General features: G+C 41.8%; 1 protein-coding gene across 1 annotated transcript; it reads left to right on the top strand.

Moving 5' to 3' along the window:
* The first annotated feature begins 1347 nt into the window (after positions 1–1347).
* gpbar1 (G protein-coupled bile acid receptor 1) lies at positions 1348–13766 on the top strand. Its single transcript, XM_061889515.1, has 2 exons — positions 1348–1586; positions 12562–13766. The coding sequence occupies exon 2, from the start codon at positions 12619–12621 to the stop codon at positions 13618–13620; it is 1002 nt and encodes a 333-aa protein (XP_061745499.1). The 5' UTR covers positions 1348–1586; positions 12562–12618; the 3' UTR covers positions 13621–13766.
* The last annotated feature ends 2474 nt before the right edge of the window (positions 13767–16240 follow it).

Genomic DNA, 16240 nt, shown 5'->3' with positions numbered 1-16240 from the left:
TTATTATATATGTATATATATTAAATGTTTATATCAATCAATCAATGTTTACTTATATAGCCCTAAATCACTAGTGTCTCAAAGGGCTGCACAAACCACCACGACATCCTCGGTAGGCCCACATATATATATATATACGTATATATATATATGTATGCATACATATATGCATATATATACATATACACATATTTACACATACATATACACATGTACATATATACACATATATATATGCATACATACATATATCCATCCATCCATTTTCTACCGCTTATTCCCTTTGGAGTCGCAGGGGGCGCTGGTGCCTATCTCAGGTACAATCTGGCGGGAGGCGGGGTACACAAGTTGCCACCTCATCGCAGGGCTACATGCATATATATATATATATACATATATATATATATACATACATACATACGTATATACATACATATATATTTTTTACATATGTATATATACACATATATATATACATACATACATATGTATATATACATACATATATAGATATATATATATATACATACATATGTATATATATACATACATATATATATATACATATCCAAACTCACACACACACACACACACATACATATTTATATGCAGTGGGAAAGGGATTCATATGGTCCCTTTTTTCGGGCTTTACTTGACACATGAAACGTGATGAATTTGGGGCATCCACTATCCACTTCAGCCGCCAGATGGCAGCAAAGTGTTGAATATCCTAAAATGTGCTTTGTGGCAATTTCAAAATTGACCACAGCTTGAGTTGCTATGTACAGTGGCGCTTCCGATCATTTTCAGCAGACTGCATTGTAAAATAAATAACCACATGTCTATATTAGTATATACGTACAGAATATATAAGGTGCAATTTTAGGGGGGAAAAGATGACCCTAAAGAAGGGAGGCATGACATAAAAAATAATGTCGAGGCACCGGTGCAGACTAAGAACCGCTTGTCTTTTAAAGAGGACAAAATTGCACTGCTGGTTCTCAGCAGGTTAACTTTGTCAGTGAAGATCTGCGTTGTGTCTTTCCAAGCCGGGGAGCGTTGTGTTTAAAAGCGTTATCTGACAGGCGCTCGTCCATCTCAGCCGGCGACCAGCTCTGCTCCAAACTTGCGCGGGGAGGCTTCGGTCTTTGGCAAACAGAGCGGGCCATCGCCGACCTTCCATCAGCAATGTGTTTATAGATATGAGGCGGGCATGACAACTGGTGTGATCTCAGACATACACAATGTGTGTGTGTGACATATTGTAACAAGGTATGTTGCCCCAGAGGCAGGCCTAAAGGGATGTGGAGGAACCTTCACAATGACCAGAGATGTTCCACAAGAGAAACCTGATAGTAGAAGAGCCACCATGGAGTCAGTGGGTCAGGAGAGTCTCCTCCTCCTTTCAGTGCGCACCTCCCCTTGGCAGCGTGCGGACAGACAGAGGAGACGCCTTGGCCACACTTCTGATGTTTCCACAACCTGAAGGGACTACAAAAGGAAGCGGACGTTTGACTGCACATGTGACAGACAGGAGGGACGATATCGACTTGGATGAACATGACCGGGTGGATCATCGCTGAACGGTAAATCCCCATCGTTGCTCTCTTATTTTCTATATTGTAAATGAAAACTATGTTAACTATTGTTTAATGAGGAGACAAGACCATGGAAGTGTGTTTTTGAAGGAATATGATGAAAACATTACCAATCAGTGATGTGCGGTGAGGTTCATGGCTGGTGAGGCACTGACTTCATCACAGTCAGATTTATAAACATACGAACCCTAAGGAGTATCTTATTCACCATTTGATTGGCAGCAGTTAACGGGTTATGTTTAAAAGCTCCTACCAGCATTCTTTACACATAGCACCCAAAAAAGCACATTTAATTTAAAAAAAAAATGCTATTATGGTCTTACCTTTACTTATAAATGAAGTCAATGTGCCGCTCCTTCTGAACAAAAACATTGATAACTTGTTTATACAAACCCCGTTTCCATATGAGTTGGGAAATTGTGTTAGATGTAAAAATTAACAGAATACAATGATTTGCAAATCCTTTTCAACGCATATTCAATTGAATGCACTACAAAGACATGATATTTGATGTTCAAACTCATAAACTTTATTTTTTTTTGCAAATAATAACTTAGAATTTCATGGCTGCAACACGTGCCAAAGTAGTTGGGCAAGGGCATGTTCACCACTGTGTTACATCATCTTTTCTTTTAACAACACTCAATAAACGTTTGGGAACTGAGGAAACTAATTGTTGAAGCTTTGAAAGTGGAATTATTTCCCATTCTTGTCCTGGGTGTGAGTTTTCCTTGCCCTTTTGTGGGTTCTTCCGAGGATGTTGTAGTCGTAATGATTTGTGCAGTCCTTTGAGACATTTGTGATTTGGGGCTATATAAATAAACATTGATTGATTGATGATTGATTATGTAGAGCTTCAGTCGTTCAACAGTCCGGGGTCTCTGCTGTCGTATTTTACACTTCATAATGCGCCACACATTTTTGATGGGAGACAGGTCTGGACTGCAGGCGGGCCAGGAAAGTAACCACACTCTTTTTTTACAGAGCCACACTGTTGTAACACTTGTCCTGCTGAAATAAGCAGGGGCGTCCATAACAACGTTGCTTGGATGACAACATATGTTGCTCCAAAACCTTGTATGTATCTTCACAGATGTGTAAGTTACCCATGCCTTGGGCACTAATACACCCCCATACCATCACAGATGCTGGCTTTTGAACTTTGCGCCAATAACAATCCGAAATGTTATTTTCCTCTTTGTTCTGGAGAACACCACGTCCTCTGTTTCCAAATATAATTTGAAAATTGGACTTGTCAGACCACTGAACACCTTTCCGCTTTGCATCAGTCCATCTTAGATGAGCTCGGGCCCAGAGAAGCCAGCGGTGTTCCTTGGTGTTGTTGATAAATGGCTTTCGCTTTGCATAGTAGAGTTTTAACTTGCACTTAAAGATGTAGCGACCAACTGTAGCTACTGACAGTGGTTTTATGAAGTGTTCCTGAGCCCATGTGGTGATATCCTTTACACACTGTCGGTTTTTGATGCAGTACCGCCTGAGGGATCAAAAGTCCGTAATATCATTGCTTACGTGCAGTGATTTCTCCAGATTCTCTGAAATTTTTGAAGATTTTACGGACCGTAGATGGTAAAATCCCTAAATTCCTTGCAATAGCTCTTTGAGAAATGTTGTTCTAAAACTGTTCGAGAATTTGCTTACAAATTGGTGACCCTCGCCTCATCCTTGTTTGTGAATTACTTAGCATTTCATGGAAGCTGCTTTTATACCCAATCATGGCACCCACCTGTTCCCAATTAGCCTGCACACCTGTGGGATGTTCCAAATAAGTGTTTGATGAGCATTGCTCAACTTTATCAGTATTTATTGCCACCTTTCCCAACTTCTTTGTCACGTGTTGCTGGCATCAAATTCTAAAGTTAATGATTTTTTGCAACAACAAAAAAAGGTTTATCAGTTTGAACATCAAATATATTGTCTTTGTAGCATATTCAACTGAATATGGGTTGAAAATGATTTGCAAATCATTGTATTCCGTTTATATTTACATCTAACACAATTTCCCAACTCATATGGAAACAGGGTTTGTTGAAGTCTTCCATCTTTCTTCAGTTTTAAAAGTCTCTCTGTCTTGATGGAGATCACTGTCTGAAGCAAACCTTTTAGCTCCGGGGTTGGTCTTCCTTTAATTATTACCACCTGCTTCGATTGAAAGTCCAGTTTAGAAAACTGTTTTATTTTAGATATGCAAACATCCGTGTAAAAAGTCCAGGGGAGAGGAAAAAATAAACACACGCTGCTCACTCTTGCTGCTTGTTGTCACTTCTTCTGCAGCCGAGTTGTGGCAAGAATGATCCCTGGGATCACTAGCGCCCTCTATCACTATGAGGCGGGAGAACAGGTGCCTCACACAGTGCGTCTTCGCAGCCGTTTGAGGATTGCTCAGCACAAGAAATACGTTACACGCATACAGTTGTTGACAAAATACACCGTACATTATATACCTCAGCTAACTAAACTATGGAAATGTATAATATAATTCACACAGCAATACGGTCTCACTGCACAGCAGCCAGCAGTTAGCCGAGTCATTGCGCAATCCATGGTGAGGCTCAACTGGCTGCTGCCTCACCGCAAGTCTCTTTTTAGTATTTGAACAGCAAATGTGAAAATTCAGCGATTTTGAATAAAAATAATCTAAAACTGGTGAAGTTCAATGGAAAATACATTTATGAAGTATAATCACTGGATACATAAAACAATTTAATTAATATTTTTTCTTTTTACATTTTTTTTCTTTCCCTGGCTGCACGTCACCGTTACCAATTATTGTGAGGGTTGCTTTTTTTTGTTATGTTCAAACATCCTCCATAGGTGTGGATATCGGCCATCTGTCCTGTGATTGGCTGGGGATTCGTCCAGGGTAGTCAGCTGGGATAGGTTCCTACCAGCGTCCTCTGCAGTGGACATTTTTGTTTTTACAAAATGTGCACCTCTGACAAAAAAGGACCCAAAACAAATGTCCACAACGCTTCTGATGATATTGATTTAGAACAGGTGGTGAAAATGTTGTGTTACAGAGTAATTAGGTTGTCATGTTTGTCCTCTTTAAGTGACATGTGTTTCTCCGCTTTTTTTTTTTTAAAGGGGAACATTATCACAATTTCAGAAGGGTTAAAACCAATAAAAATCAGTTCCCCGTGGCTTATTTTATTTTATAAATTGTTTTTCAAAATTTTACCCAACATGGAATATCCCATAAAAAAAGCTTCAAAGTGCCTGATTTTCGCTATCTGTGAAGCCATCGTCCATTTTCCTGTGACGTCATCCAGTGATGCCAATACGGATAGCACAGCAAGATATAGCGACATTAGCTCGGATTCAGACTCGGATTTCAGCGGCTTAAGCGATTCAACACATTACGCATGTATAGAAACGGATGGTTGGAGTATGGAGGCAGATAGTGAAAACGAAATTGAAGAAGAAACTGAAGTTATTGAGCGAATAGCTATTGACGCTATTCGGCCATGTCTGCCTTAGCATCGCCGGTAAAATGTGCAGACCAACGATCGGAAGTTTCGCATCTTGTGACACTGGATCAACTTACATCCATCGATTGGTAAGTATTTGTTTGGCATTAAATGTGGGTGGAGGGAAACGCTGGATGTAAATATAGTTTCAAATGTACATACAGCTAGCCTTATTAGCATGTTAGCATCGATTAGCTGGCAGTCACGCCGCGACCAAATATGTCTGATTAGCACATAAGTCAACAACATCAACAAAACTCACATTTGTCATCTAGTTGACTTTATCGTTTTGATTGATTGATTGATAGATACTTTTATTAGTAGATTGCACAGTACAGTACATATTCCGTACAATTGACCACTGAATGGTAACACCCGAATAAGTTTTTCAACTTGTTTAAGTCGGGGTCCATGTTAATCAATTCATGGTAAATGTTGGAAATACATCTGCAGGTTATCCATACATCTCTGTGCCATGTCTGTCATCGCCGGTAAAATGTGCAGACACTCCGGCACGTTCAATGGGGGTCTGGTGGCAGATTTCTTTGACTTTATCGTTGGAAATGCATCTGCTTTGAGTGTCGCAGGATATCCACACAATCTTGCCATCTCTGTAGTAGCATAGCTTTCGTCGGTAAAGTGTGCGGAACAAACGACTGACCATTTCCTCGGCTTTCCCCACACCCTCGTATTTTGAACAAATTTCGTCCAATTTTTCTGCCACTTTCGCATCTTTGGGCCAGTGGTGCAACTTGAATCCCTCCCTGTTAGTGTTGTTACACCCTCCGACAACACACCGACGAGGCATGATGTCTCCAAGGTTCCAGAAAATAGTCGAAAAAACGGAAAATAACAGAGCTGAGTGTTTGTAATGTGGTTGAGAAAATGGCGGCTTTGTTACCTAGGTGACGTCACGTTCTGACGTCATCGCTCCGAGAGCGATAAATAGAAAGGCGTTTAAATCGCCAAAATTCACCCATTTCGAGTTCGGAAATTGGTTAAAAAAATATATGGTCTTTTTTCTGCAACATCAAGGTATATATTGACGCTTACATAGGTCTGGTGATAATGTTCCCCTTTAAACGCAATAAAATCTGTTCCCGTGCTTTGTTGGGTTTTGTCCAATGAAATAGAAGATTTGCCTCGCAACATTGCTGCTTTATCAACTAGAGAAGTAGGCAATTACATTTATGTCACGACCCGTCACCTGAGGTCTGACATTACCCTGCGTTCCCTAGTTTTGTATTCTCTTTTTTAGTTCACGGTTGTTTCCTCACTTTCACTTTGAAAAATATTTTTGGGGAAGATTTTGCATATTTTGGGTGTTTCCCATAAAAAAAAACATTTTTCTTTGACAAAAAGGGCAGAGAACACAAAAAACATTTTAAAAAAAGTAGCAACTTAGAATTGATGGATAGATTTAAGCCATCCATCCATCTATCTACTTCCGCTTATCCGAGGTCAGGTCGCGGGGGCAGCAGCCTAAGCAGGGAAGCCCAGACTTCCCTCTCCCCAGCCACTTCGTCCAGCTCTTCCCGGGGGATCCCGAAGTGTAGCCGGAAGACATAGTATTCCCAACGTGTCCTGGGTCTTCCCCGTGGCCTCCTACCGGTTGGACGTGGCCTAAACACCTCCCTTGGGAGGCGTTCGGATGGCATTAATAAATAGACAAATAAATACAAATGTGATACACAAATAAATACATTTGAATAAATAAACACATATGTAAATATATTGAGATTTGAAAATATGTACAAATAAAATGTACTTGTATAAATATAGAAATGTGACATAAAAATAAATCAAGAATTTGTATAATAAACCTGCGATTGTAAATATATTTTTGAGATTTGAATATAAATATGCTTGATTTTGTATTGAATTTGCGAATGTGGACCGCTTTTTTTGCTTTTGTGTCGATGAGACATTCCTCCCACAAACCAGATGCACATATGAATGTGACCTACACACTCCCCTGAACAACGTCGGGACAAGGTCATTAAACGGCATTGATACAATAAAATAAGCAGCTAGCACGGTCTTTCAGATTAACTGGATGAATTAGCATTGGCTAATACAACGCTAATGTTAGCTAGCTCAGGCCCATTGTGTGTTCGCTCTGTAAAGACGTGGATTGTTTTTGTGCAGAGAACTCCGGGCATTTTGCATATAATGCATATAATGCTCTGTGACCCAGACCGCTCTGGCTGCAGTGCCCTCTGCTGGTTGTTCAGGGGAGTGTGTAGGTCACATTTATTTGTGCATCTGGTTTGTGGGAGGAATGTCTCATCGACACAAAAGCAAAACAGCGATGCACATATGCAAATTCAATACAAAATCAAACATATTTGTATTCAAATCTCAAAAACATATTTACAAATACACCTTTATTTATACAAATTCTGGATTTTTTTGTATGTCACATTTTTATACTCAATATGTAATTGTGTATATTTTCAAATCTCAAAAATATATTTACAAATTCGCGTTCATACAAATCAATAATTTATTAGTACATCACATTTGTATATTTATTAATCCATGCATATGTATTAATATCATATTGATAGTGAGACAATTCTACTTCCATATTCCGATCACTAATCAGAGAACTAGAATGTGCCTGCCAGCCGTTTGACCGACCAAGATTAGGGTCTGTTTGTCATTGCAAAAACCAGCAAGCTACACTAAATTGCCAAAAGTATTTGGCCACCTGCCTTTACTCACATATGAACTTGAAGTGCCATCCCATAGAATTGTCCAAAATGTTTTGGTATCCTGGAGCATTCAAAGCAACTCCTGAAAAACAACCCCACACCATATTTCCTCCTCCACCAAATTTCACACTCGGCACAATGCAGTCCGAAATGTACCATTCTCCTGGCAACCTACAAACCCAGACTCGTCCATCACATTGCCAGATGGAAAAGAGTGATTCATCACTCCAGAGAAGACGTCTCCATTGCTCTAGGGCAGGGGTAGGGAACCTATGGCTCGAGAGCCAGATGTGGCTCTTTTGATGACTGCATTTGGCTCTCGAATGAATCTGAGCTGACATTGCTTGACACGAAAAGTAATGAATAATTCCACTTGTAATCACAGTGTGGCCCTGTCATGAGGTGGCGACTTGTCCAGGGTGTACGACACCTTCCGCCCGATTGTAGCTGAGATAGGCGCCAGCGCCCCCCGCGACCTCAAAAGGGAATAAGCGGTAGAAAATGGATGGATGGATCACAGTGTTAAAAATAATGTTCAAAATATAAAACATTCTCATGCAGTTTTAATCCATTCCTCCGTTTTCTACCGCACCTGTTCAAGAAATGGCGTTAATGGTAAGAAGTTTTTTATTTATTATTGGTTAGTGTGGGACTTGGCCTCCTGGAGGTTCATTCAGACCACCAAGCACCGACATGGGAGCCGGTTTCAGGGTTACAATATTGTTTTATTTTTCAATAAGTCCCTCAGTTGCTTTCCAGCGATTGTCTTTTTCTCTTTCGTTCTCGCTCGCGCTCTGGCTCCAGCCACAACCCCGTCTCTCCTTCCTGGCTGCTGCTTATAACAGAGCGACAGGTGATTATTTAACAAGGCCCATGTGGGCCATCTACGCAACTGTCGCTGATTTTGAGGCCGATCCTGGCAACACTCCGCTTTGCTGCAGGCCCACAGGCCACGCTTCCTCCATAGTTAGCTTCAGAATAACAATGTTATTACAAAGAATAAGAGACCTATTAAACTCTAGAAATGTTAATCTTACTTAAAAAATGCACACGTTAAGTTGTGTTCAGTTTTAAAAAATATTATATGGCTCTTACGGAAATACATTTTAAAATATTTGGCTTTTTGGCTCTCTCAGCCAAAAAGGTTCCCGACCCCTGCTCTAGAGTCCAGTACCGACGTGTTTTACACTTCTGCATCCCACACTTTGCATTGGACTTGGGGATGTTTGGCTTAGATACAGCTGCTCGGCCCTGAAAACCCATTCCAAGAAGCTCTCTGCGTACTGTACGTGTGCTAATTGGAAGGTCACAGGAAGTTTGGAGCTCTGTAGCAACGGACTGTGCAGAAAGTCTTTGCACTATGCGCTTCGGCATCCGCTGACCCCTCTCTGTCAGTTTACGTGGCCTACCACTTGGTGGCTGAGTTGCTGTTGTTCCCCAACTCTTCACTTTTATGATAAAGTTGACTTTAGATTATTTAGGAGCGAGGAAATTTCACAACTGGATTTGTTGCACGCTGGAAATCACCGAGAGCGGCCCATTCTTTCACAAATGTTTGTAGAAGCAGTCTCCATGCCTAAGCGCTGGATTTTATACACCGGGCCAAGTAATTAGGGCACCTGATTCTCAACATTTGGATGGGTGGCCAAATACTTTTGACATTATAGTGTATTTGTTGTACTGCTTTGCATTTGCTTGTTTTGCTTATGTCAAGCCTGCTTATGCTTTTGTTCACTTCCCGATTGCACGCCCCTGTGCTGTTGGTAATAATTAAAAGACTCTGACCTGCACGTTGCCACCTGTTTCCTGCAACCTGAGGTCACAATTACCGCAGTGATGCGTGTTCGTGACAATTGGGTTTCTATATATAATATTTTAAGTTGGATCTCTAACACATGTCCACTATGATGGACATGAGGACTTACAACAACTACTACTACTACTACTACTACTACTACTACTACAACAATAATATCAGCAAAAATAAACAAGTATGGGCTTGCATCTAAAACCGCTGATGTAAGCATTTAGATGCAGTATGTTTACTTGCGCAAAGCTGGACAGCCTGTTGACATCTAAATGTCCTCCAATAAACACACAAGGTTGGTCTTTTCTTGTATGTCAGTCAAGTCATTTTACAAGAGGTAAACATGGATTTTTCTTTTTTTTTTTAATTGTATTTTTTCATGAAAAGGGGAGGTTTTTTGGGTTGGTGCACTAATTGTAAGTGCATCTTGTTTTTTTTATGTTAATTTAATTTAAAAAAAATAAAAAAAAATCTTTATAAAAAATTATTCTGCGGCCCGGTGGTTGGGGACCACTGGTCTATACTATATATCAGTGGTCCCCAACCACCGGGCCGCAAAATAATTTTTTATTCATTTTTATTTAAAAAAATATATATATATATATATATTTTATTTTTTATTAAATCAACATAAAAAACACAATATATACTTACAATTAGTGCACTAACCACAAAAACCTCCCTATTTCATGACAAAAACGTCCCTTTTTCATGACAAAGAAAAAAAACATTTTTTTTTCAAAATAAAAGGACACTTTTGACACTTTAATATTTTTGTGACAAAAAAAGACGCCACTGTCAGGTCTTGTGATTATATTCTGTTTAGTTAAATTCTGTTTGTTTTTGACTCCATTAGGTTCTATTTATGCCCACTCTGGTCTGTTTTAGTTTCCATGACAACCATTAGTTTCACCTGCCTCATTTGTTTGAAATCCCGCACCTGTTGTTAATCATGTCAATATTATCTTAGCCTGTAGTTGCCAGGTATTCGACCTGGCGACATCACCCTTGATTCACTCTTGACACCCCTGACATTATCCATGCTCGTTTTTATGTCCACAGTTTAGTGAGTTTTTTTTAGTTCATGTTTCATGTCCTAAGTTGTTTTTGCCTGCGCCTGGTGCGCGCCTTTGGTCTGTTCTTTTGATAGATTAATTAAATCATGTCTTTACTTTCACGCCTTGTCCAGTCCAGTCGCTTTGCACCATGAGAAAACAAACCGCTCTAAAATCCAAGTTATGACAGCCACAATAACATTTTGTGTCAGCCTTGTGTTATAGGTGGAAAAGCACAGTCCATCAGTCCATCCATCCATCCATTTTCTACCGCTTATTCCCTTTTGTGGTAGCAGGGGACGCTGGTGCCTATCTTAGCTAAAATCAAGCAGAAGGCGGGGTACACCCTGGACAAGTCGCCACTTCATCGCAGGGCGCAAAGCATAGTATTATTAGTTATTAGCGTCACAAACCCTGTTTCCATATGAGTTGGGAAATTGTGTTGGATGTAAATATAAACGGAATACAAAGATTTGCAAATCCTTTTCAACCCATATTCAGTTGAATGCACTACAAAGACAATATATTTGATGTTCAAACTCATACTTTGTTTATTTTTTGCAAATAATAATTTAGAATTTCATGGCTACAACACGTGCCAAAGTAGTTGGGAAAGGGCATGTTCACCACCGTGTTACATCACGTTTTCTTTTAACAACACTCAATAAACTTTTGGGAACTGAGGAAACTAATTGTTGAAGCTTTGAAAGTGGAATTCTTTCCCATTCTTGTTTTATGTAGAGCTTCAGTTGTTCAACAGTCCGGTGTCTCCGCCGTCGTATTTTACGCTTCATAATGCGCCACACATTTTCGATGGGAGACAGGTCTGGACTGCAGGCAGGCCAGGAAAGTACCTGCACTCTTTTTTTACAAAGCCACGCTGTTGTAACACTTGTCTTGCTGAAATAAGCAGGGGCGTCCATGATAACGTTGCTTGGATGACAACAAATGTTGTTCCAAAACCTGTATGGACCTTTCAGCATTAATGGTGCCTTCACAGATGTGTAAGTTACCCATGCCTTGGGCACTAATACACCTCCATACCATCACAGATGCTGGCTTTTCAACTTTGCATCGATTACAGTCTGGATGGTTCGCTTCCCCTTTAGTCCGGATGACACGATGTCGAATATTTCCAAAAATAATTTGAAATGTGGACTCGTCAGACCACACAAAACTTTTCCACTTCGCATCAGTCCGTCTTAGATGATCTCGGGCCCAGAGAAGCCAGCGGCGTTTCTGGATGTTGTTGATAAATGGCTTTTTTGCTTTGCATAGTAGAGCTTTAAGTTGCACTTACAGATGTAGCGACCAACTGTATTTAGTGAAAGTGGTTTTCTGAAGTGTTACTGAGCCCATGTGGTGATATCCTTTAGAGAATGATGTCGGGTTTTGATACAGTGCCGCCTGGGGGATCGAAGGTCACGGTCATTCAATGTTGGTTTCCCGCCATGCCGCTTACGTGGAGTTATTTCTCCAGATTCTCTGAACCTTTTGATGATATTATGGACCTTGAATGTTGAAATCCCTAAATTTTTTGCAATTGCACTTTGAGAAATGTTCTGAACCTTTTGATGATATTATGGACCTTGAGTGTTGAAATCCCTAAATTTTTTGCAATTGCACTTTGAGAAACGTTGTTCTTAAACTGTTTGACTATTTGCTCACGCAGTTGTGGACAACTCATATGGAAACAGGGTTTGTAAATACAAAAAAAAGTATCAATGCGCACGGCCCTTGGTGGAAAAAGTTTGGACACCCCTGAATTTAAGTATCGGCATTATCGATATTTTGATTTAAAACTCAATATTGGAGCACAAAGGTCTGATATCGGCGGTATCGATATTTTAGTGTCGATGCGCACGTGGCTAATGTAAACAATGTGGTGTCCCGCAGGGTTACCACACGTTGCCGGTAGGTGAAGCTGGTCCGCTTTGCACACCGCCCCCGACGATGAACAAAGACGAGGAGCACCTGATCTACGCCATCACCGTCCCGCTGTCGACCTCCATCATTCTGGCCAACCTCCTCATCATCTCGGGCATCTTGTGCAACCGCCAGCTCCACAACACGCCCAACTACTTCTTCCTGAGCCTGCTGGTGGCGGACATGTGCACGGGCGTGGCGCTGCCTTTCATACCCCTGATGTCGCTCAACCGGGAGTTGAGCTTCGGCTCCTGCCTGGCGGCGCACATTTTCCCGAACTTCCTCTTCCTGGCGTTCCTTCTCAACTTGGTCATGGTCCACTACGAGCGGTACATCTGCATCGTGGAGCCGCTGCACTACAGCAACTTGTGGATGCACCGCAGTTTCCCCCTGGCGTTGTCGCTGGTGTGGGCGCCGCCGCTTCTGTACGCGTCCCTGCCGGCTTTTGGTTGGAACAACTGGGGCGGTCCGGACTGGGACGGCTGCTGCGCCCGAGGCCCAAAGTGGACTCTTGGGTCGAGCTGCTCCACCAACGTGACCGTGTGCTGCTCGTACAGACGCGTGTTCCCCAACGCCTTCCTCTACCTGGAAGTGTACGGCCTGGTCTTGCCCGCCATTCTCAGCATCGCTGCCATGACGGGCCGCGCGCTGTGGATCACCCGGGGTCAGCTGAGGGACATCTGCCGCCTCCATCGCTCCGTGGAGCGCGGTCAGGCCTCGGACCGGGAGCACAGGCTCAACCTGCGCTACGCTCGCTGCGTGGCGGCCGTGTCGCTGACCTTCCTGGCGTGCTGGGTGCCGTACCTCATCTACATGCACGTGTGCATGGCCTTGCTGATGAGCGACACCAGGTGGAGTTCCACCGCCCACATCGTGCTCTCCTGCACCGGCATCGGGAGCATGGCGGTGGTGCCGCTGGTGCTGGGCCTCGCCAACAAGCAGTACACGGAACCGGCGTGCAAGCTGCTCCTCAAACTTCGAGACAGGCTGAGGCGGAGCACGCAGACGCCAAGCGAGTCTGCGGTCTGAACCAACATCGATAATTGGGAACCGTGGGTTTCTTCAACTTGTACCAGGGGTGGGCTGTTCTGTTCCGATCGATCGGACGCTCGACGGTATCGGACGATTTTCGTGAAATTTTAAGGGCCTATTGAAATGAGATTTCCTTATTTAAACGGGGATAGCAGGTCCATTCTATTTGTCATACTTGATCATTTCGCAATATTGCCATATTTTTGCCATAGAGCAGTGTTTTTCAACCACTGTGCCGCGGCACACTGCGATACAATCTGGTGTGCCGTGGGAGATTATGTAATTTCACCTATTTGGGTTAAAAATATTTTTTGCAAACCAGTAATTATAGTCAGCAAATGATGTGTTGTTGTTGAGTGTCGGTGCTGTCGAGAGCTCGGCAGTGACCGTGTAGTACTCTTCCATATCAGTAGGTGGCAGCCGGTAGCTAATTGCTTTGTAGATGTCGGGAACAGCGGGAGGCAGCATGCAGGTAAAAAGGTGTTTAATGCTTAAACCAAAAATAAACAAAATAAGAGCCCCTTAAGAAAAAACATTGAAGCTTAAGACCGTGTAATACTCTTCCATATCAGTAAGTGGCAGCCGGTAGCTAAATGCTTTGTAGATGTCGGGAACAGCGGGAGGCAGTGTGCAGGTAAAAAGGTGTTTAATGCTTAAACCAAAAATAAACAAAATAAGAGCCCCTTAAGAAAAAGCATTGAAGCTTAAGACCGTGTAATACTCTTCCATATCAGTAGTTGGCAGCCGGTAGCTAAATGCTTTGTAGATGTCGGGAACAGCGGGAGGCAGCGTGCAGGTAAAAAGGTGTTTAATGCTTAAACCAAAAATAAACAAAATAAGAGCCCCTTAAGAAAAAGCATTGTAGCTTAAGACCGTGTAATACTCTTCCATATCAGTAGGTGGCAGCTGGTAGCTAAATGCTTTGTAGATGTCGGGAACAGCGGGAGGCAGCATGCAGGTAAAAAGGTGTTTAATGCTTAAACCAAAAATAAACAAAATAAGAGCCCCTTAAGAAAAAACATTGAAGCTTAAGACTGTGTAATACTCTTCCATATCAGTAGGTGGCAGCCGGTAGCTAAATGCTTTGTAGATGTCGGGAACAGCGGGAGGCAGTGTGCAGGTAAAAAGGTGTTTAATGCTTAAACCAAAAATAAACAAAATAAGAGCCCCTTAAGAAAAAGCATTGTAGCTTAAGACCGTGTAATACTCTTCCATATCAGTAGGTGGCAGCTGGTAGCTAAATGCTTTGTAGATGTCGGGAACAGCGGGAGGCAGCATGCAGGTAAAAAGGTGTTTAATGCTTAAACCAAAAATAAACAAAATAAGAGCCCCTTAAGAAAAAACATTGAAGCTTAAGACCGTGTAATACTCTTCCATATCAGTAGGTGGCAGCCGGTAGCTAATTGCTTTGTAGATGTCGGGAACAGCGGGAGGCAGGGTGCAGGTAAAAAGGTGTTTAATGCTTAAACCAAAAATAAACAAAATAAGAGCCCCTTAAGAAAAAGCATTGAAGCTTAAGACCGTGTAATACTCTTCCATATCAGTAGGTGGCAGCCGGTAGCTAAATGCTTTGTAGATATCGGGAACAGCGGGAGGCAGTGTGCAGGTAAAAAGGTGTTTAATGCTTAAACCAAAAATAAACAAAATAAGAGCCCCTTAAGAAAAAGCATTGAAGCTTAAGACCGTGTAATACTCTTCCATATCAGTAGGTGGCAGCCGGTAGCTAAATGCTTTGTAGATGTCGGGAACAGCGGGAGGCAGTGTGCAGGTAAAAAGGTGTTTAATGCTTAAACCAAAAATAAACAAAATAAGAGCCCCTTAAGAAAAAACATTGAAGCTTAAGACCGTGTAATACTCTTCCATATCAGTAGGTGGCAGCCGGTAGCTAATTGCTTTGTAGATGTCGGGAACAGCGGGAGGCAGTGTGCAGGTAAAAAGGTGTTTAATGCTTAAACCAAAAATAAACAAAATAAGAGCCCCTTAAGAAAAAACATTGAAGCTTAAGACCGTGTAATACTCTTCCATATCAGTAGGTGGCAGCCGGTAGCTAAATGCTTTGTAGATGTCGGGAACAGCGGGAGGCAGTGTGCAGGTAAAAAGGTGTTTTATGCTTAAACCAAAAATAAACAAAATAAGAGCCCCTTAAGAAAAAGCATTGTAGCTTAAGACCGTGTAATACTCTTCCATATCAGTAGGTGGCAGCTGGTAGCTAAATGCTTTGTAGATGTCGGGAACAGCGGGAGGCAGCGTGCAGGTAAAAAGGTGTTTAATGCTTAAACCAAAAATAAACAAAATAAGAGCCCCTTAAGAAAAAGCATTGAAGCTTAAGACCGTGTAATACTCTTCCATATCAGTAGTTGGCAGCCGGTAGCTAAATGCTTTGCAGATGTCGGGAACAGCGGGAGGCAGCGTGCAGGTAAAAAGGTGTTTAATGCTTATACCAAAAATAAACAAAATAAGAGCCCCTTAAGAAAAAGCATTGTAGCTTAAGACCGTGTAATACTCTTCCATATCAGTAGGTGGCAGCTGGTAGCTAAATGCTTTGTAGATGTCGGGAACAGCGGGAGGCAGCGTGCAGGTAAAAAGGTGTTTAATGCTTAAACCAAAAATAAACAAA

This window comes from Nerophis ophidion, linkage group LG27 (genome assembly GCF_033978795.1).
Source record: "Nerophis ophidion isolate RoL-2023_Sa linkage group LG27, RoL_Noph_v1.0, whole genome shotgun sequence".
In the NCBI taxonomy this organism is placed as follows: Eukaryota; Metazoa; Chordata; class Actinopteri; order Syngnathiformes; family Syngnathidae; genus Nerophis; species Nerophis ophidion.
The sequence above is the reverse complement of the archived record's forward strand: the minus strand, read 5'-3'. Positions and strand labels throughout refer to the sequence as shown.

Coding starts and splice junctions, on each gene's coding strand:
- gpbar1 (XM_061889515.1), top strand. CDS start 12,619: ATGAACAAAGACGAGGAGCACCTGATCTACGCCATCACCGTCCCGCTG.